General features: G+C 43.0%; 1 protein-coding gene across 3 annotated transcripts in view; it reads right to left on the bottom strand.

The window, feature by feature from the left end:
- FPGS (folylpolyglutamate synthase) overlaps positions 1–17,996 on the bottom strand; it is a 120,811-nt gene that overhangs the window by 2,889 nt on the left and 99,926 nt on the right. For all 3 annotated transcript variants that reach the window (XM_073600453.1, XM_073600454.1, XM_073600455.1), the window contains exons 11-14: positions 17,283–17,381; positions 9,409–9,559; positions 8,420–8,495; positions 7,409–7,475 (exon numbers count right to left, since the gene is read on the bottom strand). In XM_073600453.1, coding sequence (XP_073456554.1) covers positions 7,409–7,475; positions 8,420–8,495; positions 9,409–9,559; positions 17,283–17,381 — 393 coding nt within the window. The remainder of the gene's footprint in view (positions 1–7,408; positions 7,476–8,419; positions 8,496–9,408; positions 9,560–17,282; positions 17,382–17,996) is intronic.

Genomic DNA, 17,996 nt, shown 5'->3' with positions numbered 1-17,996 from the left:
GCCGCTAGCGGTGCGGTTTTAACCCCCGCTGGCGGCCGAAAAAGGGTTAAAATCCCTCGTACAGCGCGGCTATAGCCGCGGTATTGTCGCGGTATAGCCGCGCTGTCCCATTGATTTCAATGGGCAGGAGCGGTGAAGGAGCGATGAATACACCGCTCCTTCACCGCTCCAAAAAAGCGGTTTGCAGGACTTTTTTCACCGTCCTGCCTGCGCACCGATTCAGTGTGAAAGCCCTCGGGCTTTCACACTGAACAAACAGCGGAGGCGGTTTAGGGGCGGTTTGCAGTCGGTATTTTTAGCGCAATACCGCCTGCAAACCGCCCCAGTGTGAAAGGGGTCTTAGGGAAACCTACCAATAGAGCCAAAAAGGGATGCAGAAAAATCAACCTTATGCCTAATATTAAAAGAGAAACTGTCACCAAACAGACAGGAATTAGTCTGTAAGGATAGGAGCAATTAACCTTGGACCAAGCAAGAAGCTGGTTAACCTGAACCCATTAAAGTGGTTGTAAACCTAGTTACACCACTTTTACCTACAGGTAAGCCTATAATACGGCTTACCTGTAGGTACTGGAAATATCTCCTAAACCTGCACGGTTTAGGAGATATCTATCATGTACGCTAGCGCCAACGTTTTTGGCGCATGCGCACTGACGAAAAGGCACGATCGTGCCGTTTCTAAAGTGCTGTGACTGGCGGCTCCCGCACACATGCACGGGAGTGACGTCATGCGACTCATCGGGTAATGACCACGCCCCCTAACACGTTACAGTCTCAGCATGCCCAGGGACTGTGACGGCATAAGGGGGTGGGGTCACCGCCTATATAAGTCAGAGCGGAGCGCCCAGAGTGCATTCCAGCCGGAGAGAGCGTCGTGTCAACATCAGAAGAAAAGAAGAGGGAAGAAGGCAGAAGACCGGGCTCCTCCGCTAGCAAAAGAGCGGCAAAAGAGCAGAAGATAGCGGAAGAGCCCGGCAGAAGACCCGGAGAGCGCGGAGAAGAACTGGAGAGACCCCCGAAGTCGGAAGAAGACCCCCGAAGTCGGAAGAGGACCCCCCAAAGCCGGAAGAAGACCCCCAGAGCTGTCTAATAAATTACTTTAAAAATCTGTGTAGTGTTTTTTTTTATTGACACTTTTTCCCTAGATGAATGGGTAGGGGTACCATGTACCCCATACTCATAGGGTGGGGGGCCGGGATCTGGGGGCCCCCTTATTAAAGGGGGCTCCCGGATTCCGATAAGCCCTCCGCCCGCAGACCCCGACAACCAATGGCCAGGGTTGTCGGGAAGAGGCCCTTGCCCTCATCAACATGGGGACAAGGTGCTTTGGGGGGGGGCCGCAGGGCGCCCCCCTCCCCCAAAGCACCCACCCCCCATGTTGAGGGCATGCGGCCTGGTACGGCTCAGGAGGTGGGGGGCCGCTCGCCCGTCCCCACCCCCTTTCCTGACCGATCGGGCTGCGTGCTCGGATAAGGGTCTGGTATGGATTTTGGGGGGGAACCCACGCCGTTTTTTCGGCGTAGGGGTACCTCTTAAAATCCATACCAGACCGAAGGGCCTGGTATGCCCCTGGGGGGGAACCCACGCCATTTTATTCATTTCCCCCTCAAGAATCAGTGCGAGTCGGCACCCGGTCGGGATGCCATGGAAATAGCAAACCGCAGCCAAACGCGACCGCAGCTAATCGCACTGTGCAAATGCAGCTGATCGCAGTGCCTGGAGTCTTGAACTCCACAGGAAAAAAAACATGCTTTTAACTGCGGCAGAATAGCCGTCCGTGTGAAAGGCGCCTTACAACTAAGAATTGGCCTCTAAAGCAGTGGTTCTCAACCTGGGGGTCGAATGACAATTTGCCAGGGGTCGCTGAGTCATGGGCTGTTCCTGAAGCCCGCTCGCAATCCCAGCCTTTTCACAGCCTGCCCAGCAGGGCTGTTCCTGGAACCCGCAGCCGCCCATTCAGTTCACAGCATGGCTGGGGGGCACAGACTAGAGATTAGCTGACTGGTGAGGAATGTGAAGTGGGAGGGGCTGAAGGAGACCCTATCTCCTGATTTCGACATAGGTGTCACTGCTACGAGACACCACAGAGCTGGAGACACAGTGAGTAACACTACCTGTGATTATAGTTGCCATTAAAAGTCCCCACTCTAGTTCTCAGATCAGCAGATGGCCTTGATCAAGAGCACCTAAGTTGGCTGATCAGAACTCCCCCCAGCACTGCCACTTATCCCATTCCCCACAACCCCCACCTAGGAGTAAGAGAAGGAATAAAAATAGAGAATACATGGAGGGGAGATGAAAAGAGGGGGAGGAACAAATGAAAAAGGGGAAGAAAAAATAAGAGAAAAACAAAAAAGACGGCTAGAGAGAGGGATGGGGGAAAAAAAACAAGAAATTAGGATAGAGAGAGATAAAAGGGAAATAAAGCGAGAATAATTTTACTGTTAGTGGTCCCCACAACTTGGCAAAATTTTATCAAGGGGTCACAGTACTGGAAAGTTGAGAACCACTGCTCTAGAGGATCATCTTTAAGAGGACCAGTGCAGGTAATACTTAATCGCACAGTACCAACCAGAGCAGGAACAAACCTCTCCTGATAAAGGAAGAACTAGTTTCTCCTCAGTTAAGACACACCAGTGCCTAAATGGTGTCCAGCAAAGTATCTCACAATGTAGAAGGAACCAACTTTCCTGGAACTACAAAATCTTGTCCCAGAAAGGATAATTCTCCAATGAGAGGAGCACCTTCGGAGATGGGGAGAGAAGTCCTCATCAGCTGCGCATATATATATATATATATATATATATATATATATATATATATATATATATATATATATATATATATATATATATATATATATATATATATATATATATACACACACATATATATATATACATACACACACACACACAAAACCGAGGGGTGGTATTTAGTTTAAGAACACCTTGTAAAGTTTTATGGAACTCCGCTTTAAGGACCACAGAGATTGCTCTCTCCACAAGAGGTCATTTGAGTTGTGAATGGTAGCCAACCAGCTTCTAACTTCAGCTTGTTCAATTAAGCTGTGACAGGAAAACCTGGAAGTGGATTGGTTTCTATGCAGAGCTGCACCTGATTTTGCATGCTCTAGTTTAAATAAATAAACCCCATTAGGTCTAGATGCAGACATGTTGTGACCACATGTAGTTTGTTTCTTCATGGTTTAGGTGCCCATTTCTTTGGTGACCCTGCTTTTTTTGTCACTTTCTTTTATTTGTAACTCTTTATGCACAAGCTGCTATCAGACCTTACCCTATCTTGGTTACTTTACAGTTATTTCAATGTCACTCACTTTTAAGTATAGATCCCCTAACATACACACTCATCTATCTATTTATATCATTATTGCTTTTGGAGCTCACTGGGTTCACTATTTATTACTCAACTACTATTATTTATAAAATACTATTGCAAATTATATACACACACCTAATATGATATTTTGTTCCCACTACAACACACTCTTGCCTATGGACACACTTTGCCCCATTCTGCTCTTTTTTACCCTGCCCGATGTTACATCTATACTTATGCCGCCTCGGCTCCCGAGGAGAGGCTGTGTTCCTGGCCCGCCCTATGCCCATCACCGCGCACCGCACTTGCTGTCTAAATTTGTGAGTGCGCTTGATCAAACCATCTATATACATTAAATGTTCATTTATTTACATTTTTTACTCTTTTATATGGACAATATGGTTCATTATATTTTTATATGTATTTCATAGGAATTTTGGTCGCATCAGTTCCTGATGAGTGGGGAAACACCCACGAAACACGTCGAGCTTAGTTTTTGATGCCCCAGCTACATCTTATATGGAATTATACTTATTTGTACCATCTAGTTTTCCTAATTATATTAATTTTTCCTTGCTCAGTAAATACACATTTACCATGTGGATGCACCTGTCGGTATCAGGCATGTTGTTGCTAGTAATACTATGCCTTTTTATTCCAACATCAGATCATGTGCTGTTATACGTGTATATTTTTTACCATGCTTATGCTATGTGCACACTTCTTATACATATATGAAATGAATATATTTTTTACTGTATATGAAATGAATACTCTTTATTGTCTGTTATTTATTATAACCAATAAACATTTCATAATGCAATTCATATATGGTACTATTTTACCTCCACTACCCAAGCGCTTCATTTAAAGTCTCAACTTCCCTTTTGTATTTACCTATTACCGGGATGGAGGCACTTAATTGTGCCTCATTTAAAGTCCCAAAACCCCCCCCATATTTTCACATGTAGAGGTCATGCAACGAGCCAAACCCAGGCAGCTAGTAGCCGATGAGGGTCTAAAGGCCAGAAGTGACCAAGGTCATTGTAGACAGGCAGTAAAAAGAGACCAGAGATCAGAGTTCCATGAGCCTCTTTTGCAAGGCAGAAGCAGTAGATACTTCCTCTATACTGAATGTCAGGAAAGAGGGTACATGCAGAACCCTGCAAGATGTCAGCACCTGGTAGTTCAGCATTAACCCCTTCTGCAGTAAAACCCATCAGAACACAGGAAAAGAAACTTGCCCCATTTGGAAAACTTGATCAAAGAAACAAACTTTTTCTAAAAGTTTAAGAAAGGACATCTATTATCCTAGGACACCAGCAATACACCAGGCATACCTGGTGGAGGATGGGGTTATACTGGGCTGGCCTACAGATTTTTTCTTAGTCAGTGTCCAATCCTACTGAAGGCAGCAGACCTGACAATATATGATTTTGACTTTTTCTGGTACAATTTTTTTATTGAAATATATTAAAAGCAAAAATATCCAAGATGATCCCACGCGGGGGGATATGAGCAGTAAGCGTATCATAGCACACCTTAAGGATACACATTGAAAACAGGTTTTGTAGAATGAACTGTCGAACAACCACCTTCCGGCCGAGACCTGGGGTCGACTTAGAGTGGCTGAGCTTAATTGTTCAGGGGTTGTGGTGTGGAGCGGTCCATAAATTTTGAAAAGCAAAGCTTGGACTGAACTCATACGAACAAACAGGAGGGAAAAAACAAACAAGGGGGAAAGGGGGGGGGGGAACACAAAAAAATAAAATAGGGGGGTAGGCCAGGTGGCAGGGAAGGGAAACAGGAGATGAGAAGGAAAGAAAAGGAAGTGGGAAAGAAAGGTTCCCCCAGGCCGGGGGAGACGGGGACGACAGAGATCAGTTAGAGAGGCCTAGGCTGGTCAGATGCAAAGTTGGAAGAAGCATAGGACAACCACGGGCTCCACACCTTAAAGGAACTTAGCGTGGGAGTCATGGAGGATACTAGACATCTTCTCATTAATCATGAGAGTCGTTAAGATGATACCAATCGTATATCATTCAATATATGTATATATATATATATATATATACACACACACACACACACACACACACACACACACACACACACACACACACACACACACACACACACATATATATATATATATATATATACACATATACACACACACATACACGTATACAATTTTGGGAAGACACAAACTTGTTACTGTTTTTGGAATGTAGGAGGAATCCTACATAAACCTGGTGAGAAATAGTATGTCTCGTAAGCAGCATCCCTTGAGAGGTGAAAAACTTTCATAAATGCGGTGGAGGTGACAGAGCAGCTAATCTTCTACCTTACCACCCCGACTCCATGCTGTTTGCTAGAAAACGACAGGTGCTCTTTGCACTCAGCAACATATAACCTTGACAGCAATGTACAATACATTCTCCATGCCTCCACTTCCACCTACCTGGAAGGTTTCCTATGCCCAGTTTACTGAGTGGCAAAGTGCCAAAGCAACAAGACAACACAAAATGCTTAAAGAGTTGTTTGGGGGGGGGGAACAATTCTCAGCTACCATGTTAAGCATTTGATCCTTTACACAGGAAAGTCTAGAGTTTTGCCAAGCGTCTGATCCACTTCCTAACGGTCAGACCAGACAAAGCTTAGCTGCTTCCTGTTCCAAAATAACCTCACCATGCACCGGCAACTCTGGAATGTCAATTAAATACCTGATTTTAATTAAACATAAACCATTTTTTAGTATATCTGTTAGGGGAAATGTGATGCAAATCATTTTATTTTTTGTATGTATGGGTTACCATTTTTAAAATGTTTATTTTTACATATGAGGCTGAAAAAAAAGACACAGGTCCATCAATTTCAACCTGTGTGTGTGTGATTTTTATTCCCCAACAATTTCTATAGCCCTGTATATTCTGCTTCCTGAGGAAGACATTGAAATTTTTTTTACGTTGACACGCTCAGCTAGAACCACTTCATAGGGGAGGGAGTTCCACATTTGTAACTGTTCTAACAGTAAAGAATCCTTTCTGCAATCTAATCTTGAGGCTGGGGTCACACTGAAGCACGGAGCGGATCACAGCAGGGGTTTGGTGTGTCCATGTTCATCGTTTCAGGTCTGATTTCAGTCTGAATTTTTGGCTAAATTCGGACCTGAAACGGACCAGAAGATGCACAGCACCCCTGTGCAACTTGCACCAAAGCCACTCCGGAGATGTGTGAACTGGCTCTATAGAGAGAGACGGTCACAATCTCCTGACATGCGAATTGGATGCGTGGAAACCCGCATCCAATTCGCAATAGTGTGAACCCAGCCTTAACCTCCTTTCTACCATATTGTTTTGATCATTTGCAGTTCTACAGGTACATGGGTGCAGCCATATTTGCTGAATAATTATGCACACTCTGTTTCCTGTTTAGTAGTGATTGTACATTACTATTCCTTAGGCTGGCCATACATTATACAAGTTTCTTGTACAATTATCCTTAGAGTTACCAAAAACCAAATGATAATGAGGTCAAACCTAAATACTTTGTATGCAATCAGGCAGGTCCTTGGCCCTACATAGTTGAAGGTAAATCTAAAAGGAAATAGAATAAGAAAATTTTATAATGTATGGCCAGCCTTAGTGCAAGTCTATCAGTCAGGCAATGCACATACTATGCAGCCGTAATTATAACTCAGCAGTTGTTGATCAAAGAGAACTGCTGACTACCTGAAGTAAATGTAGCCTAGAGTGGGAGACTTTACAATCTTTAAGACTGTAACAGAAATATGCTAACCAAAATGTTTTTGCACTGAGCAAGATACTGGAGTGTATGAACCAAAATTGCCATTGCTGCTAAAACTGCTTGTTCGTAAAAGATTGCCCCTATTTAAACTGATGTTAATATGTATTGCAGTCCAAATCCATTAAGGGAAACAAAATTCTCCATTTTAATTTTTCAATTTTTTATTTTCCATACCTCTGTAAAAGCTAAATCTGATTTTCTGCTAGGAAAACAGGATGTTTTCAGATACTTTTTGAGGCCTAGAGTGCAGAATACTCACCCGCAATCCCCACTCCAGACACCTCACTGATGTTGGGACAGAAGACAGCGTAGTCAAAATGGCAAGGCTGCAAAATAAGACACAGATTACATGTAAAGAACTCCAATTTTACTGAGCTATTCTTACTAATGCCAATCTAGCTCTCTGTCTGAACACTATCTAAACCCCTGGTGCCCAACCTGCAGCCATTTGGTATATGATGTGCGGCCCTCGGACCTCAGCAGTCTGCAGTGGAAACACGGATTATAGTAATAGCATTTGATCTCCATTAGCCTTGTGTAACATGTTCTCAGTTTCTTATCTTCTGCAGCATATCACCAGCCAAAAAAAACATAGCATGCCCACACTCATTCCCTCTATTAGGTCTGCAGTCTCTGACAGTCTTCTCAAGCATTACATATATTGAACCTTATATTGAACCATTATCATTAAATTGATATTAAAGGCTTTTTAAAAGAAAAAAAAAAAAATAATAATCATGCCATAGTTACTTGCTCTGTACAATGGCTTTGCACAGAGCAGCAACGATCCTCCTCTTCTTGGGTCCCCCGATGACGCTCCTGGCCCCTCCCCCTTGCCGAGTGCCCCCATAGCAATCCACCTGCTATGGGGGCACTTGTGTATGCATGCTCCTGAGCTGCCTCTGTGTGTCCATAAGACACACAGAGTGCAGCTCAGCCCCGCTCCCTCCTCACTGGCTGTGACTGACAGGTGTGGAAGCCAATGGCTCCTGCTGCTTCATCTCAGCCAATGAGAATGGAGAGACCCAGGAGAACCACTGCTCTCATGCACATTGCTGGATCAAGGAAGGAGGGGGCTCAGGTATTTATTTGGGGGGGGGGGGGGGGGGTTGCTGCAAGCAGAAGGTTTTTTACTTTCTTGCATAGAATGCACCAACATCTTCCCTATATTTCAGCCTTATGACAAGGGGTAGAACTAGGTCTGATGCGACTGTTACTTGTTTTTGATTTAGGGACAAATTCAAGAACTCCAGCCTGGAATTAAACTTACCTGAAGAAGTTTTAACAAGGCCGCTGTGTCCCTCTCACCCATGGCATTAAACAGCAGAACTCGGACCACAGACCCCCTGTAATGACATTATACCAACATTACGAAAAAACATTTTTCACCATTAAAGTGGACCTGTCTAGAATAAAGTCCTTGATGTTAGAAGTTAAATTGATAGTCACTTCCATACAAAAAAAAGAAGAAAAAAAAAAAAACACATGTATTTGAAATATATGCATGAACAAAATAATTTAGTTTTGGATTGAGGGTGGAAGGGTTAGATCCTATGTCAGGTTTATATAGCTGTTTATGTCCACACTACATAGTTTCATCCTATTTGCCCAGGTGACTATTGTCACACAGCTAGTAATGGAAATCAAATTTTTAGAGTTGTCACTAGAAACACTAACTAGAATACAGCCAATTGCAAATACCCCAGCTTTTGCATAAGATGTGTGGTGGTGGCTGTAAAGAACTTCCTATGGGAATCTATCAAGGTAAAAACCATGAACGTATTACCTCCTATGCAACATAAAGCTGGATTTTTTAAGGTGTAGACTGTGGGCCAGTTATATTGAATCTGGCTACTCTAATATGTCACTGACCTGAAACAAGCAAGCAGCAAGTGAAACCTGAACCACCATCCTGCTTGTTTGTTCCAGATCAGAGACTCAGTAGGTTGTGAAGCAAAGATGTTAGCCCTAGCAATGACAACTCCAGCAAGTCTACACCCAGATGTAGAGTGTGAAGTATGTACTGGCATACCTGCAGGTATAGTTATTAGAACAGGTCTTCCTATGACAGCTTTGATTTTAAACAATTGTGTGTTATACCTGGTCAATTAAATCTGAGGTTTTTAAAGATTACCACTTATGCCACTGTGGCTTTATATTGATTCAATTTGTTTTCACATTTACCTGGTAAATAGCCTTTCGGATAACAGAATATTATACTGGAATTCTGTGTTACTTGTATGTTTCCAATGCACTTACGCTCCAGCTTTCTCCTCATTGAGCGCCACCTGTTGGAACCATCTGACGCAGGCCATAATGCTGTTGTTAGTGTGAGCTCCATCAATGTAGTAAGAAATAGGGCCCCGCTGCAGCACCTGTGTGCGCCCCAACCATACCGTGTCCTGTAAACCTAAAAAAGCAACAAAATACCATTTTAAAACAAGCAGCAATAACTGCTGATAAAATAAAATATAAAAAAAAAAAAAAAAAATACATTTGAAAAACACTATTCTGAATGCCGACACTGCCCCCTGGTGGCCACTGGGCCCCATTACCAGTTATTTTGCATTAATACCCATGCAAGAGGAGATTTAAACTTTTTTTATGGTTTACCCCTTTTTACTGCCATGTCCATACATTGTACAGACCTGACAGCGGGGGGATTTTACACACACTCCCGGTGGCTGCAGCATTCAGGGCATATATGACAAGCCGACTGCTGGTTGTCAATTAAAAGTGATCCTGCGGCTGGGCAGTCGCCTGATCACTTCCAAAACACCCCCCCAGTAATGGGTGCACCCCCCTGCCATGCATCCTGGGCTCTGCAGCTGGGACGGGCACGGTGGGTGCCCCAAGGTAGAGGGAAAGGAGCAGATAGGATGCGTGTTCGCTCCCCTCCCCGATGACCCAGAAGCAACAAGTAAATAATCACTTCTGGGTCAGTTTCCGCAGCCCGCATGTATGGCAACAGGGAAGAATCTAATGCAGTGCGATCTGCACCGCATTAAATTAGGAAAACAGGGTGGACAAATATCTGCGCTAACAAAAAAAAAAAAAAAAAAAAAAGAAGGAGAACAAGAAAAGCAGACAGCATAGTTTGTTGATTCATCAAACACAGATATAAAAATCCAAAATGCAGCGCTTAAGTGAAGCAAATTATATAAAAATATATGTAATAGTCCATGTGAAAATCATTATAAGATAGAGATGACGTAGAGCCTCCACCAAACTTCAATGTGCAAAAGAAAAGCACACCACACACACGTGCTATCAATCTGCTTACCAAAAAGATATGAAAACAAGCAATGTAATCCTATGATGCAAGAGGTTAATAGTGGATCCGAATGGCACACTCCATACTTGATAGGCAGGTCATCGAAATATCCAGGTTCATCAATATCAAAAAGATATCAGGACTCACACAAGGAGATGGATATATTGTAGGCTGGCCGATGCAAGTACGCCGTGAGCCGCAGAGTTTTTTCTACATGTCATGATGTTTCTTTTTACCTGGAAGTAGACTACATTAAAAACATGTGTTTTACCTTTACGGGCTTCACCATTGTTGCTTTTTTCCTTACTGGGTTTATATCCTGTTGGTGATTGCACAATATAACCATCTCCTTGTGTGAGTCCTGATATCTTTTTGATATTGATGAACCTGGATATTTCGATGACCTGCCTATCAAGTATGGAGTGTGCCATTCGGATCCACTATTAACCTCTTGCATCATATGATTACATTGCTTGTTTTCATATCTTTCTGGTAAGCAGATTGATAGCACGTGTGTGTGGTGTGCTTTGCTTTTGCACATTAAAGTTTGGTGGAGGCTCTACGTCATCTCTATCTTATATTGATTTTCACATGGACTATTACATATATTTTTATATAATTTGCTTCACTTAAGCACTGCATTTTGGATTTTTACCGCCTTAGATTAACTGAAGGACTCCTCGATGTTTCATTAAAGACAACCTGTCACCAAAAAATCATCACATGGGGGGACCCAGGCACAAAAAGTTGATTGCGAAAAACATTACCTATCGTTGCCCACACCAGAGTGCGAGCAATAATTTGAGCACCAAATCTCCTAAATAACTAATCGGATGACCTGTAGGGGCTTTTAAAGTGTTGCCTATGGAAAATAAAGGGTACTGATGTTTGCTGCCATTTCACGGGCACATGTATTTTAAAGTTTGAAATGTTGGCCCTCCATTTACTCGGCACAACCTCATCTTTTATATTTTGCCATTATACAGTGGGGCAAAAAAGTATTTAGTCAGCCACCAATTGTGCAAGTTCTCTCACTTAAAAAGATGCGAGAGGCCTGTAATTGTCATCATAGGTATACCTCAACTATGAGAGACAAAATGTGGAAACAAATCCAGACAATCACATTGTCTGATTTTTGAGATTGAAATTTATTTGCAAATTATGGTGGAAAATAAGTTTTTTATCAATATCAAAAGTTCATCTCAATACTTTGTTATATATCCTTTGTTGGCAATGACAGAGGTCAAACGTTTTCTGTAAGTCTTCACAAGGTTGTCACACATTGTTGCTGGTATGTTGGCCCATTCCTCCATGCAGATCTCCTCTAGAGCAGTGATGTTTGGGGCTGTCGCTGGGCAACACGGACTTTCAACCCCCTCGAAAGGTTTTCTATGGGGTTGAGATCTGGAGACTGGCTAGGCCACTCCAGGACCTTGAAATGCTTCTTACGAAGCCACTCCTTCGTTGCCCGGGCGGTGTGTTTCTGATCATTGTCATGCTGAAAGACCCAGCCACGTTTTATCTTCAATGCCCTTGCTTATGGGCACTCAAAATCTCACGATACATGGCCCCATTCATTCTTTCATGTACAGGGATCAGTCGTCCTGTTCCCTTTACAGAGAAACAGCCCCAAAGCATGATGTTGATACCCCCATGCTTCACATTATGTATGGAGTTCTTTGGTTGCAACTCAGCATTCTCTCTACTCCAAACACGATGAGTTGTGTTTCTGCCAAACAGTTCTACTTTGGTTTCATCTGACCATATGACATTCTCCTAATCCTATTCTGGATCATCCAAATGCTCTCTAGCAAACCTCAGACTGGCCCGGACATGTACTGGCTTAAGCAGGGGGACACGTCTGGCACTGCAGGATCTGAGTCCCTGGCGGCGTAGTGTGTTACTGATGGTAGCTTTTGTTACATTGGTCCCAGCTCTCTGCAGGTCAGTTACTAGGTCCCCCCGTGTGGTTCTGGGATTTTTGCTCACCGTTCTTGTGATCATTTTGACCCCATGGGGTGAGATCTTGCATGGAGCCCCAGATCGAGGGAGATTATCAGTGGTCTTGTATGTCTTCCATTTTCTAATTATTGCTCCCACAGCTGATTTCTTCACATCAAGCTGCTTGCCTATTGCAGATTCAGTCTTCCCAGCCTGGTGCAGGTCTACAATTTTGTTTCTGGTGTCCTTCGACAGCTCTTTGGTCTTCACCATAGTGGAGTTTGGAGTGTGACTGTTTGAGGTTGTGGACAGGTGTCTTTTATACTGATAACAATTTCAAACAGGTGCCATTAATTCAGGTAATGAGTGGAGGACAGGGGAGCCTCTTAGGCTACTTTCACACTGAGGCGTGCGGGCGCTGGCGGCACAGCGGCGCTAAATATAGCACCGCTTTATTGTCGTTTTAGCGGCGAAAAAGGGTTAAAACCGCCCGCAAAACGCCGCTGCAGCGTCGCTTTGCAGCGCTGTCCCATTGGGGCTTTCACATTGGAGTGCATTGAGCAGCTCTTTCGGGGTGCTTTGCAGGCACTATTTTTAGCACTTTAGCGCATGCAAAGCGCCTCAGTGTGAAAGGAGCCTTAAAGAAGAAGATACAGGTCTGTGAGAGCCAGAAATCTTGCTTGTTTGTAGGTGACCAAATACTTATTTTCCACCATTTTCCAACATAACCATGTGATTTTGTGGATTTGTTTCCACATTTTGTCTCTCATAGTTGAGGTATACCTATGATGACAATTACAGGCCTCTCTCATCTTTTTAAGTGGGAGAACTTGCACAATTGGTGGCTGACTAAATACTTTTTTGCCCCACTGTAGTTACATAGTAGGTGAGGTTGAAAAAAGACACAAGTCCATCAAGTCCATCAAGACTTGCCTGCTCACACGATCCCCAGGCTGTAAACTAAGCTGCGCCTGTGCAACTCAGGTTACATCGGCTTTCCAATGCCTGAGTGCCAGAATGACTAGCTCCTACACATGTGCAGGTGTGATGTCATCCTATGCCGGTCAATAAAGATGGCCGAAAACTGTCACACAGGAGAAGATGCTTTAATGTTGTTGAAAGTTCTAAGTACTGTACATTTTTGACTAAGGCCTTAAGGCTGAATAAAGTTGCTCTTCCTTTAGGCAATCAATATTAAATTTTTTTGTCCACTGAGGGACACAGGGAGTCTTTAACCTTCAGGCTATACTGCTGACTACAGAAGGATTGGATACTGGGAAACAAAAGCCAGTGTTGTAGGGAGTTGGACATCTTTTCTACATCAGTGCAGTATTAAAACTAAATTATTTTTTACTAGAAATTTTTTCCTCAATTTCTTTAATCTTCTCTACTTTGCTGCTGGAATGTTGTCTCTTCGAAGTGGAACTGGAAGTGTGAGGATAGCCGCAAGGGACCTTCTGGCCTTGGGTTTCATGTGGGGCACTTTCCAAACTCTGTTCTGGAAAGAGGTAGCTGCAGGGCAGATTTCAGGTCTTACACCATTGGAACTGCCTCAGCACTTACTGTCTCTACACATTCAGTGAGTAGGCAGGTCAGGCCAAATACAGAGAGCTAAATAAATTTAGGTCACTGGGCACCTATATTCCCATTTCCACCAGTTTTTCCATGAAGGGGTTAACCTTGTGGGTCTGAGCGCCAGCATCATCCGGTTGGTGGACTGTTATGTGCTCATCCAGTCTCAACACCGGAGAAGGGGTGGAAAGGGAACGCTAGTCCTACTGCTGTGGAGGCCCCCAAATAACGTTTTACTAACAAATCTGGGGAGCCCATGCAGCACATCTTATGAGGGTGCCAATGGTTGCAGCCTGGAATCATATTATTCTCCTATCTTAACCACTTGACATCCAGAAGGTTTTACACGCCCCCCCCCCCCCCCCCCCCCCCAGGACCAGGTGATTTATTTTGTTATTTAGCACTGCGTTACTTTAAGAGCCGGTTCACACGGGGGCGACTTGTCAGGCGACCTAGCCGCCTGACAAGTCGCCTCCCGTTCTGTACAATGGAACCGTTCTAATCGGAGCGACGCAAGTCGCTCCGACTTAGAAGAAAGGTTCCTGTACTACTTTGGGGGCGACTTGCATAGACTTCTATACAGAAGTCGTCTTGTAAGTCGCCGCGGCAGTCGTGTGCAGGTCGCCTCGGTGAGGCGACCTGCAAGTCGTGCCGCTTCTAATGTGAACCGGCGGTAACTGCCAATTGTGTGGTCATGCAAATGCTGTACCCAAACAAAATTTATATCATTTTTTTTCACACAGAGCTTTCTTTTGGTGGTATTTGATCACCATTGGGTTTTTATTTTTTGTGATACAAATGAAAAAAGAAGACTAAAAAGTTTGAAAAAAATAATATATATATATATATATATATATATATATATATATATATATATATATATATATATATATATATATATTTTTACTTTCTGCTACAAAACATATCCAATAAAATATATATATATATATATATATATATATATAAAACACAACCCAATAAGTGCATACTGATTGGTTTGTGTGAAAGGTATAGAGTGTACAAACTATGGTATATATACTGGAATTTTTTTTATTTTTATGCTATTAATAGCGATGATTAGCAACTTATAATAGGACTGCAATAGCGTGGCGGCCATCTAAAACTAACTGACATCACCAGTGCTAATATACACGGTCACTGTACTAGTTACACTGGCTGGGAAGGGGATAACATCTAGGGCGACGAAGGGGTTGAACATGTGCCTAAAAATGTGTTATGTGCTCTACTTTTTACTACAGATCTTTTTATTTTCCTCTGTGGCTCTGGGCTGTGATTGTACACAGCCAGTCAGCAGGTCCCACCCATGAATCATTGGACGGGACTTGCTGACAGACTCCCACTGTGTATAACCACAGTGGGAGTCGGTGGATGGACACGCCCTAAACCCAGAAACAGGCAGCAATGTACAGGTACGTCACTTTGCCTTTGTGGGCCGCCTGTCCACAAGTGGTTAAAGTCTGTTCTCATTGACTCCAACAGGTGTGACGGGGCATTCTCCCCTTAGCTAAGGTTTCTTACTGACCAAAATTACTCAGTTATTTGCCAGTTGTAAGCACAAAGTTTGGTCTCATATTTTTTCCTGCAGATTCTACATTTAATCTGCCATTGGCGTTCTCAGCTTCCAAGCCATCAGTTGCAGAAACTGTGATTCTAGATCAGACAGATATAGTTACCACCGCTCCAGGCAAACCAGGCTGAAGTCTCCTATCTTCCACTGTGCAAAAGGGTGAGAGTCCCAAGTGCTGGCAGTTGCTGATGCAATTATATTCGTGCAGGAAAGATCTGGACAGCCGCACACAGGGATGAGCAGATAAAATCTTCTTTATTCAAAACGTGGCATAAAATCAGTACATGACACCACTGGAGCAATACAGCTTAGCCGCTAACACGTTTCACGCTCTTACAGAGCGCTTACTCATAGCTTGTGTGATTCTGGATCAGTTTAGTCTTTGATGGATTGGCCTTTGAGGAATCAGTCTGTAAAGGATGCAACAGCTTCTCATTCCACCACCTCCAAGTGTCTTAGGCAAACCAAGGCTACTACTCGGTCCGAGAGCGCCACTATGGAAATTTTGGCATCGAGCAATGGTTTCTCAGGTTTTGGTCCTCTGTTCAGGTATTCTCTAAATGCTACCAGGTGGACTCTGCTATGTTATCTGACACCAGTGTAGGGCATAAAGTTCTTTAGGCATCTCTTTGAGCTGCAGGCAAAAACTAGTTCCCCTTTGTATTTTTGAACTGTTAGCGCTTGTTTGCCGTGTTGACCACCCCTTAGTTGGACTGTTTCCAGATGTCTTGAAGGTTAAAGACTTCCTGTGTCCCTTAATGGACAAGAAAGAAAATAGCACTTCTGTACCCATTATAAAATATTCATTAGTCCATTGAGGCACCCAGGTTCAACCCCTCTGGGTTTAGGATCATGCGCTTTGTACTGCTTGCTACAAAACTGAGGCATTGCTAGTAGCGGGAGGTGACGTTCTCCAATGCAAATATACTTTACTGAATCTTCAGTTCATCAATATATCAGATCAGGTACATCAATAGCAGCTACTGTATACAGTTGTGAGCATCCCTGCTCTTCCTCAGGCTATATGGCTTTGTGCACACAAAATACAGTGTATACAGTAGCTGCTATTGATGTACATGATCTGATATATTGATGACCTGAAGATTCAGTAAAGTATATTTGCATTGGAGAACGTGTCCCTTTATTATGTGTTATATACACATATATACATACACACACACACTGAATGGAGAGCCAGCAGCGGTTTGGATCCACTTCTGTGACCTCATGTACGACATCTTGGATTTTCCCATATGCGCAAATTGACTCCCTGTAATCGGGGTCAATTAAGTCTGGTGAGTGCAGTCTGCATGCGGGTGTAGAGGAACCTTTTCCTATACTCACTGAAGATGTTTATTCACGTGTGGGATCTATACATGGACATATACATTTTTTATGTATTTTTATCATTTCAATTAAGATTTATTCACTATGGTGATTTAGGATATGTAATTTATGATATAAGAGCGCGGTTCCTTTGTTTCTTTTTCACGTTAAATGAATGATTAAGTGTTTTTTTACACTTCACAACACGCAGCTCTTTATTGTGGTTTGTTTTTTTGTTACTGGTTTGCGCAGGTTTAGAACCTCTTGTTCCTATATTTTCTTTTGTTATCCTGAATTAGCCTACAGTCACAAAAGGAATAAGCCCTGTTCCCCTCAATGGACTCCAAGAAAATCCTATTTTCACTTTTCCCCTTGTATACAAATACACAGGAGAGTCATGGCAGCCCATGTTTGTTATCTTACACGTCTTACCTTTGACCATTGGAAGACTGGGACGGAAAGCTGATGCCAAGGAAAGCGGCCACTTTACTAAAGGAAGCTTCAGACTGGGAATTTTTGTTTCTCCAAACCCTAAAAGAAACATCATACAAAATGGTTTTACATCGGCCAGGATTTAACCCTTTCACTGCTCTTTTTTTTTTTGGTATAATGATTTTTAATACTTAAATCACACATTAAAAAATGTAAATAAAAAAATAGTAAAAAATGAATAAAAATTTTGGTGCACACAATTTTTTTGTAAAATATAAAAAATAAGTTTGGGTTGGGTAAATGGATACCAAAGCTACGAGCACCCCCAAAGCAACAACAGTCAGTGGTACTGTTACGTAGCCAACACTTTAAACATTTCTACAGCTCACCAGGCTTAACATCAAAGGATAGCCCTAGTGTTATTCCTCACAGTCTGACATTTGTGGCGATACCCAATATGTGGCTCAATTGGGATTTACCAACATAAATGCATCCTAGGTGCATGTGATATCAAGGTCTAAAACATCACTTGCACTTTTCCTTAAATGCCAACTCCCATATTTAGGGTGCAACGTGTAGCCAAGCAGACCCCCTTTTTCCTGAGTGTTGGGGAGTTCTTTTTCCCTGCAGCAGCAGTCAGATTTGGAATCTGGTAGTCAGGATACAGGGATGCTGAGCTGAGAAGGGTTATGCCAGTGTAGGGGCTAACTACCT

Source organism: Aquarana catesbeiana, linkage group LG09, assembly GCF_042186555.1.
Source record: "Aquarana catesbeiana isolate 2022-GZ linkage group LG09, ASM4218655v1, whole genome shotgun sequence".
In the NCBI taxonomy this organism is placed as follows: domain Eukaryota; kingdom Metazoa; phylum Chordata; class Amphibia; order Anura; family Ranidae; genus Aquarana; species Aquarana catesbeiana.
This window is presented reverse-complemented; position numbering and strand designations above follow the sequence as displayed.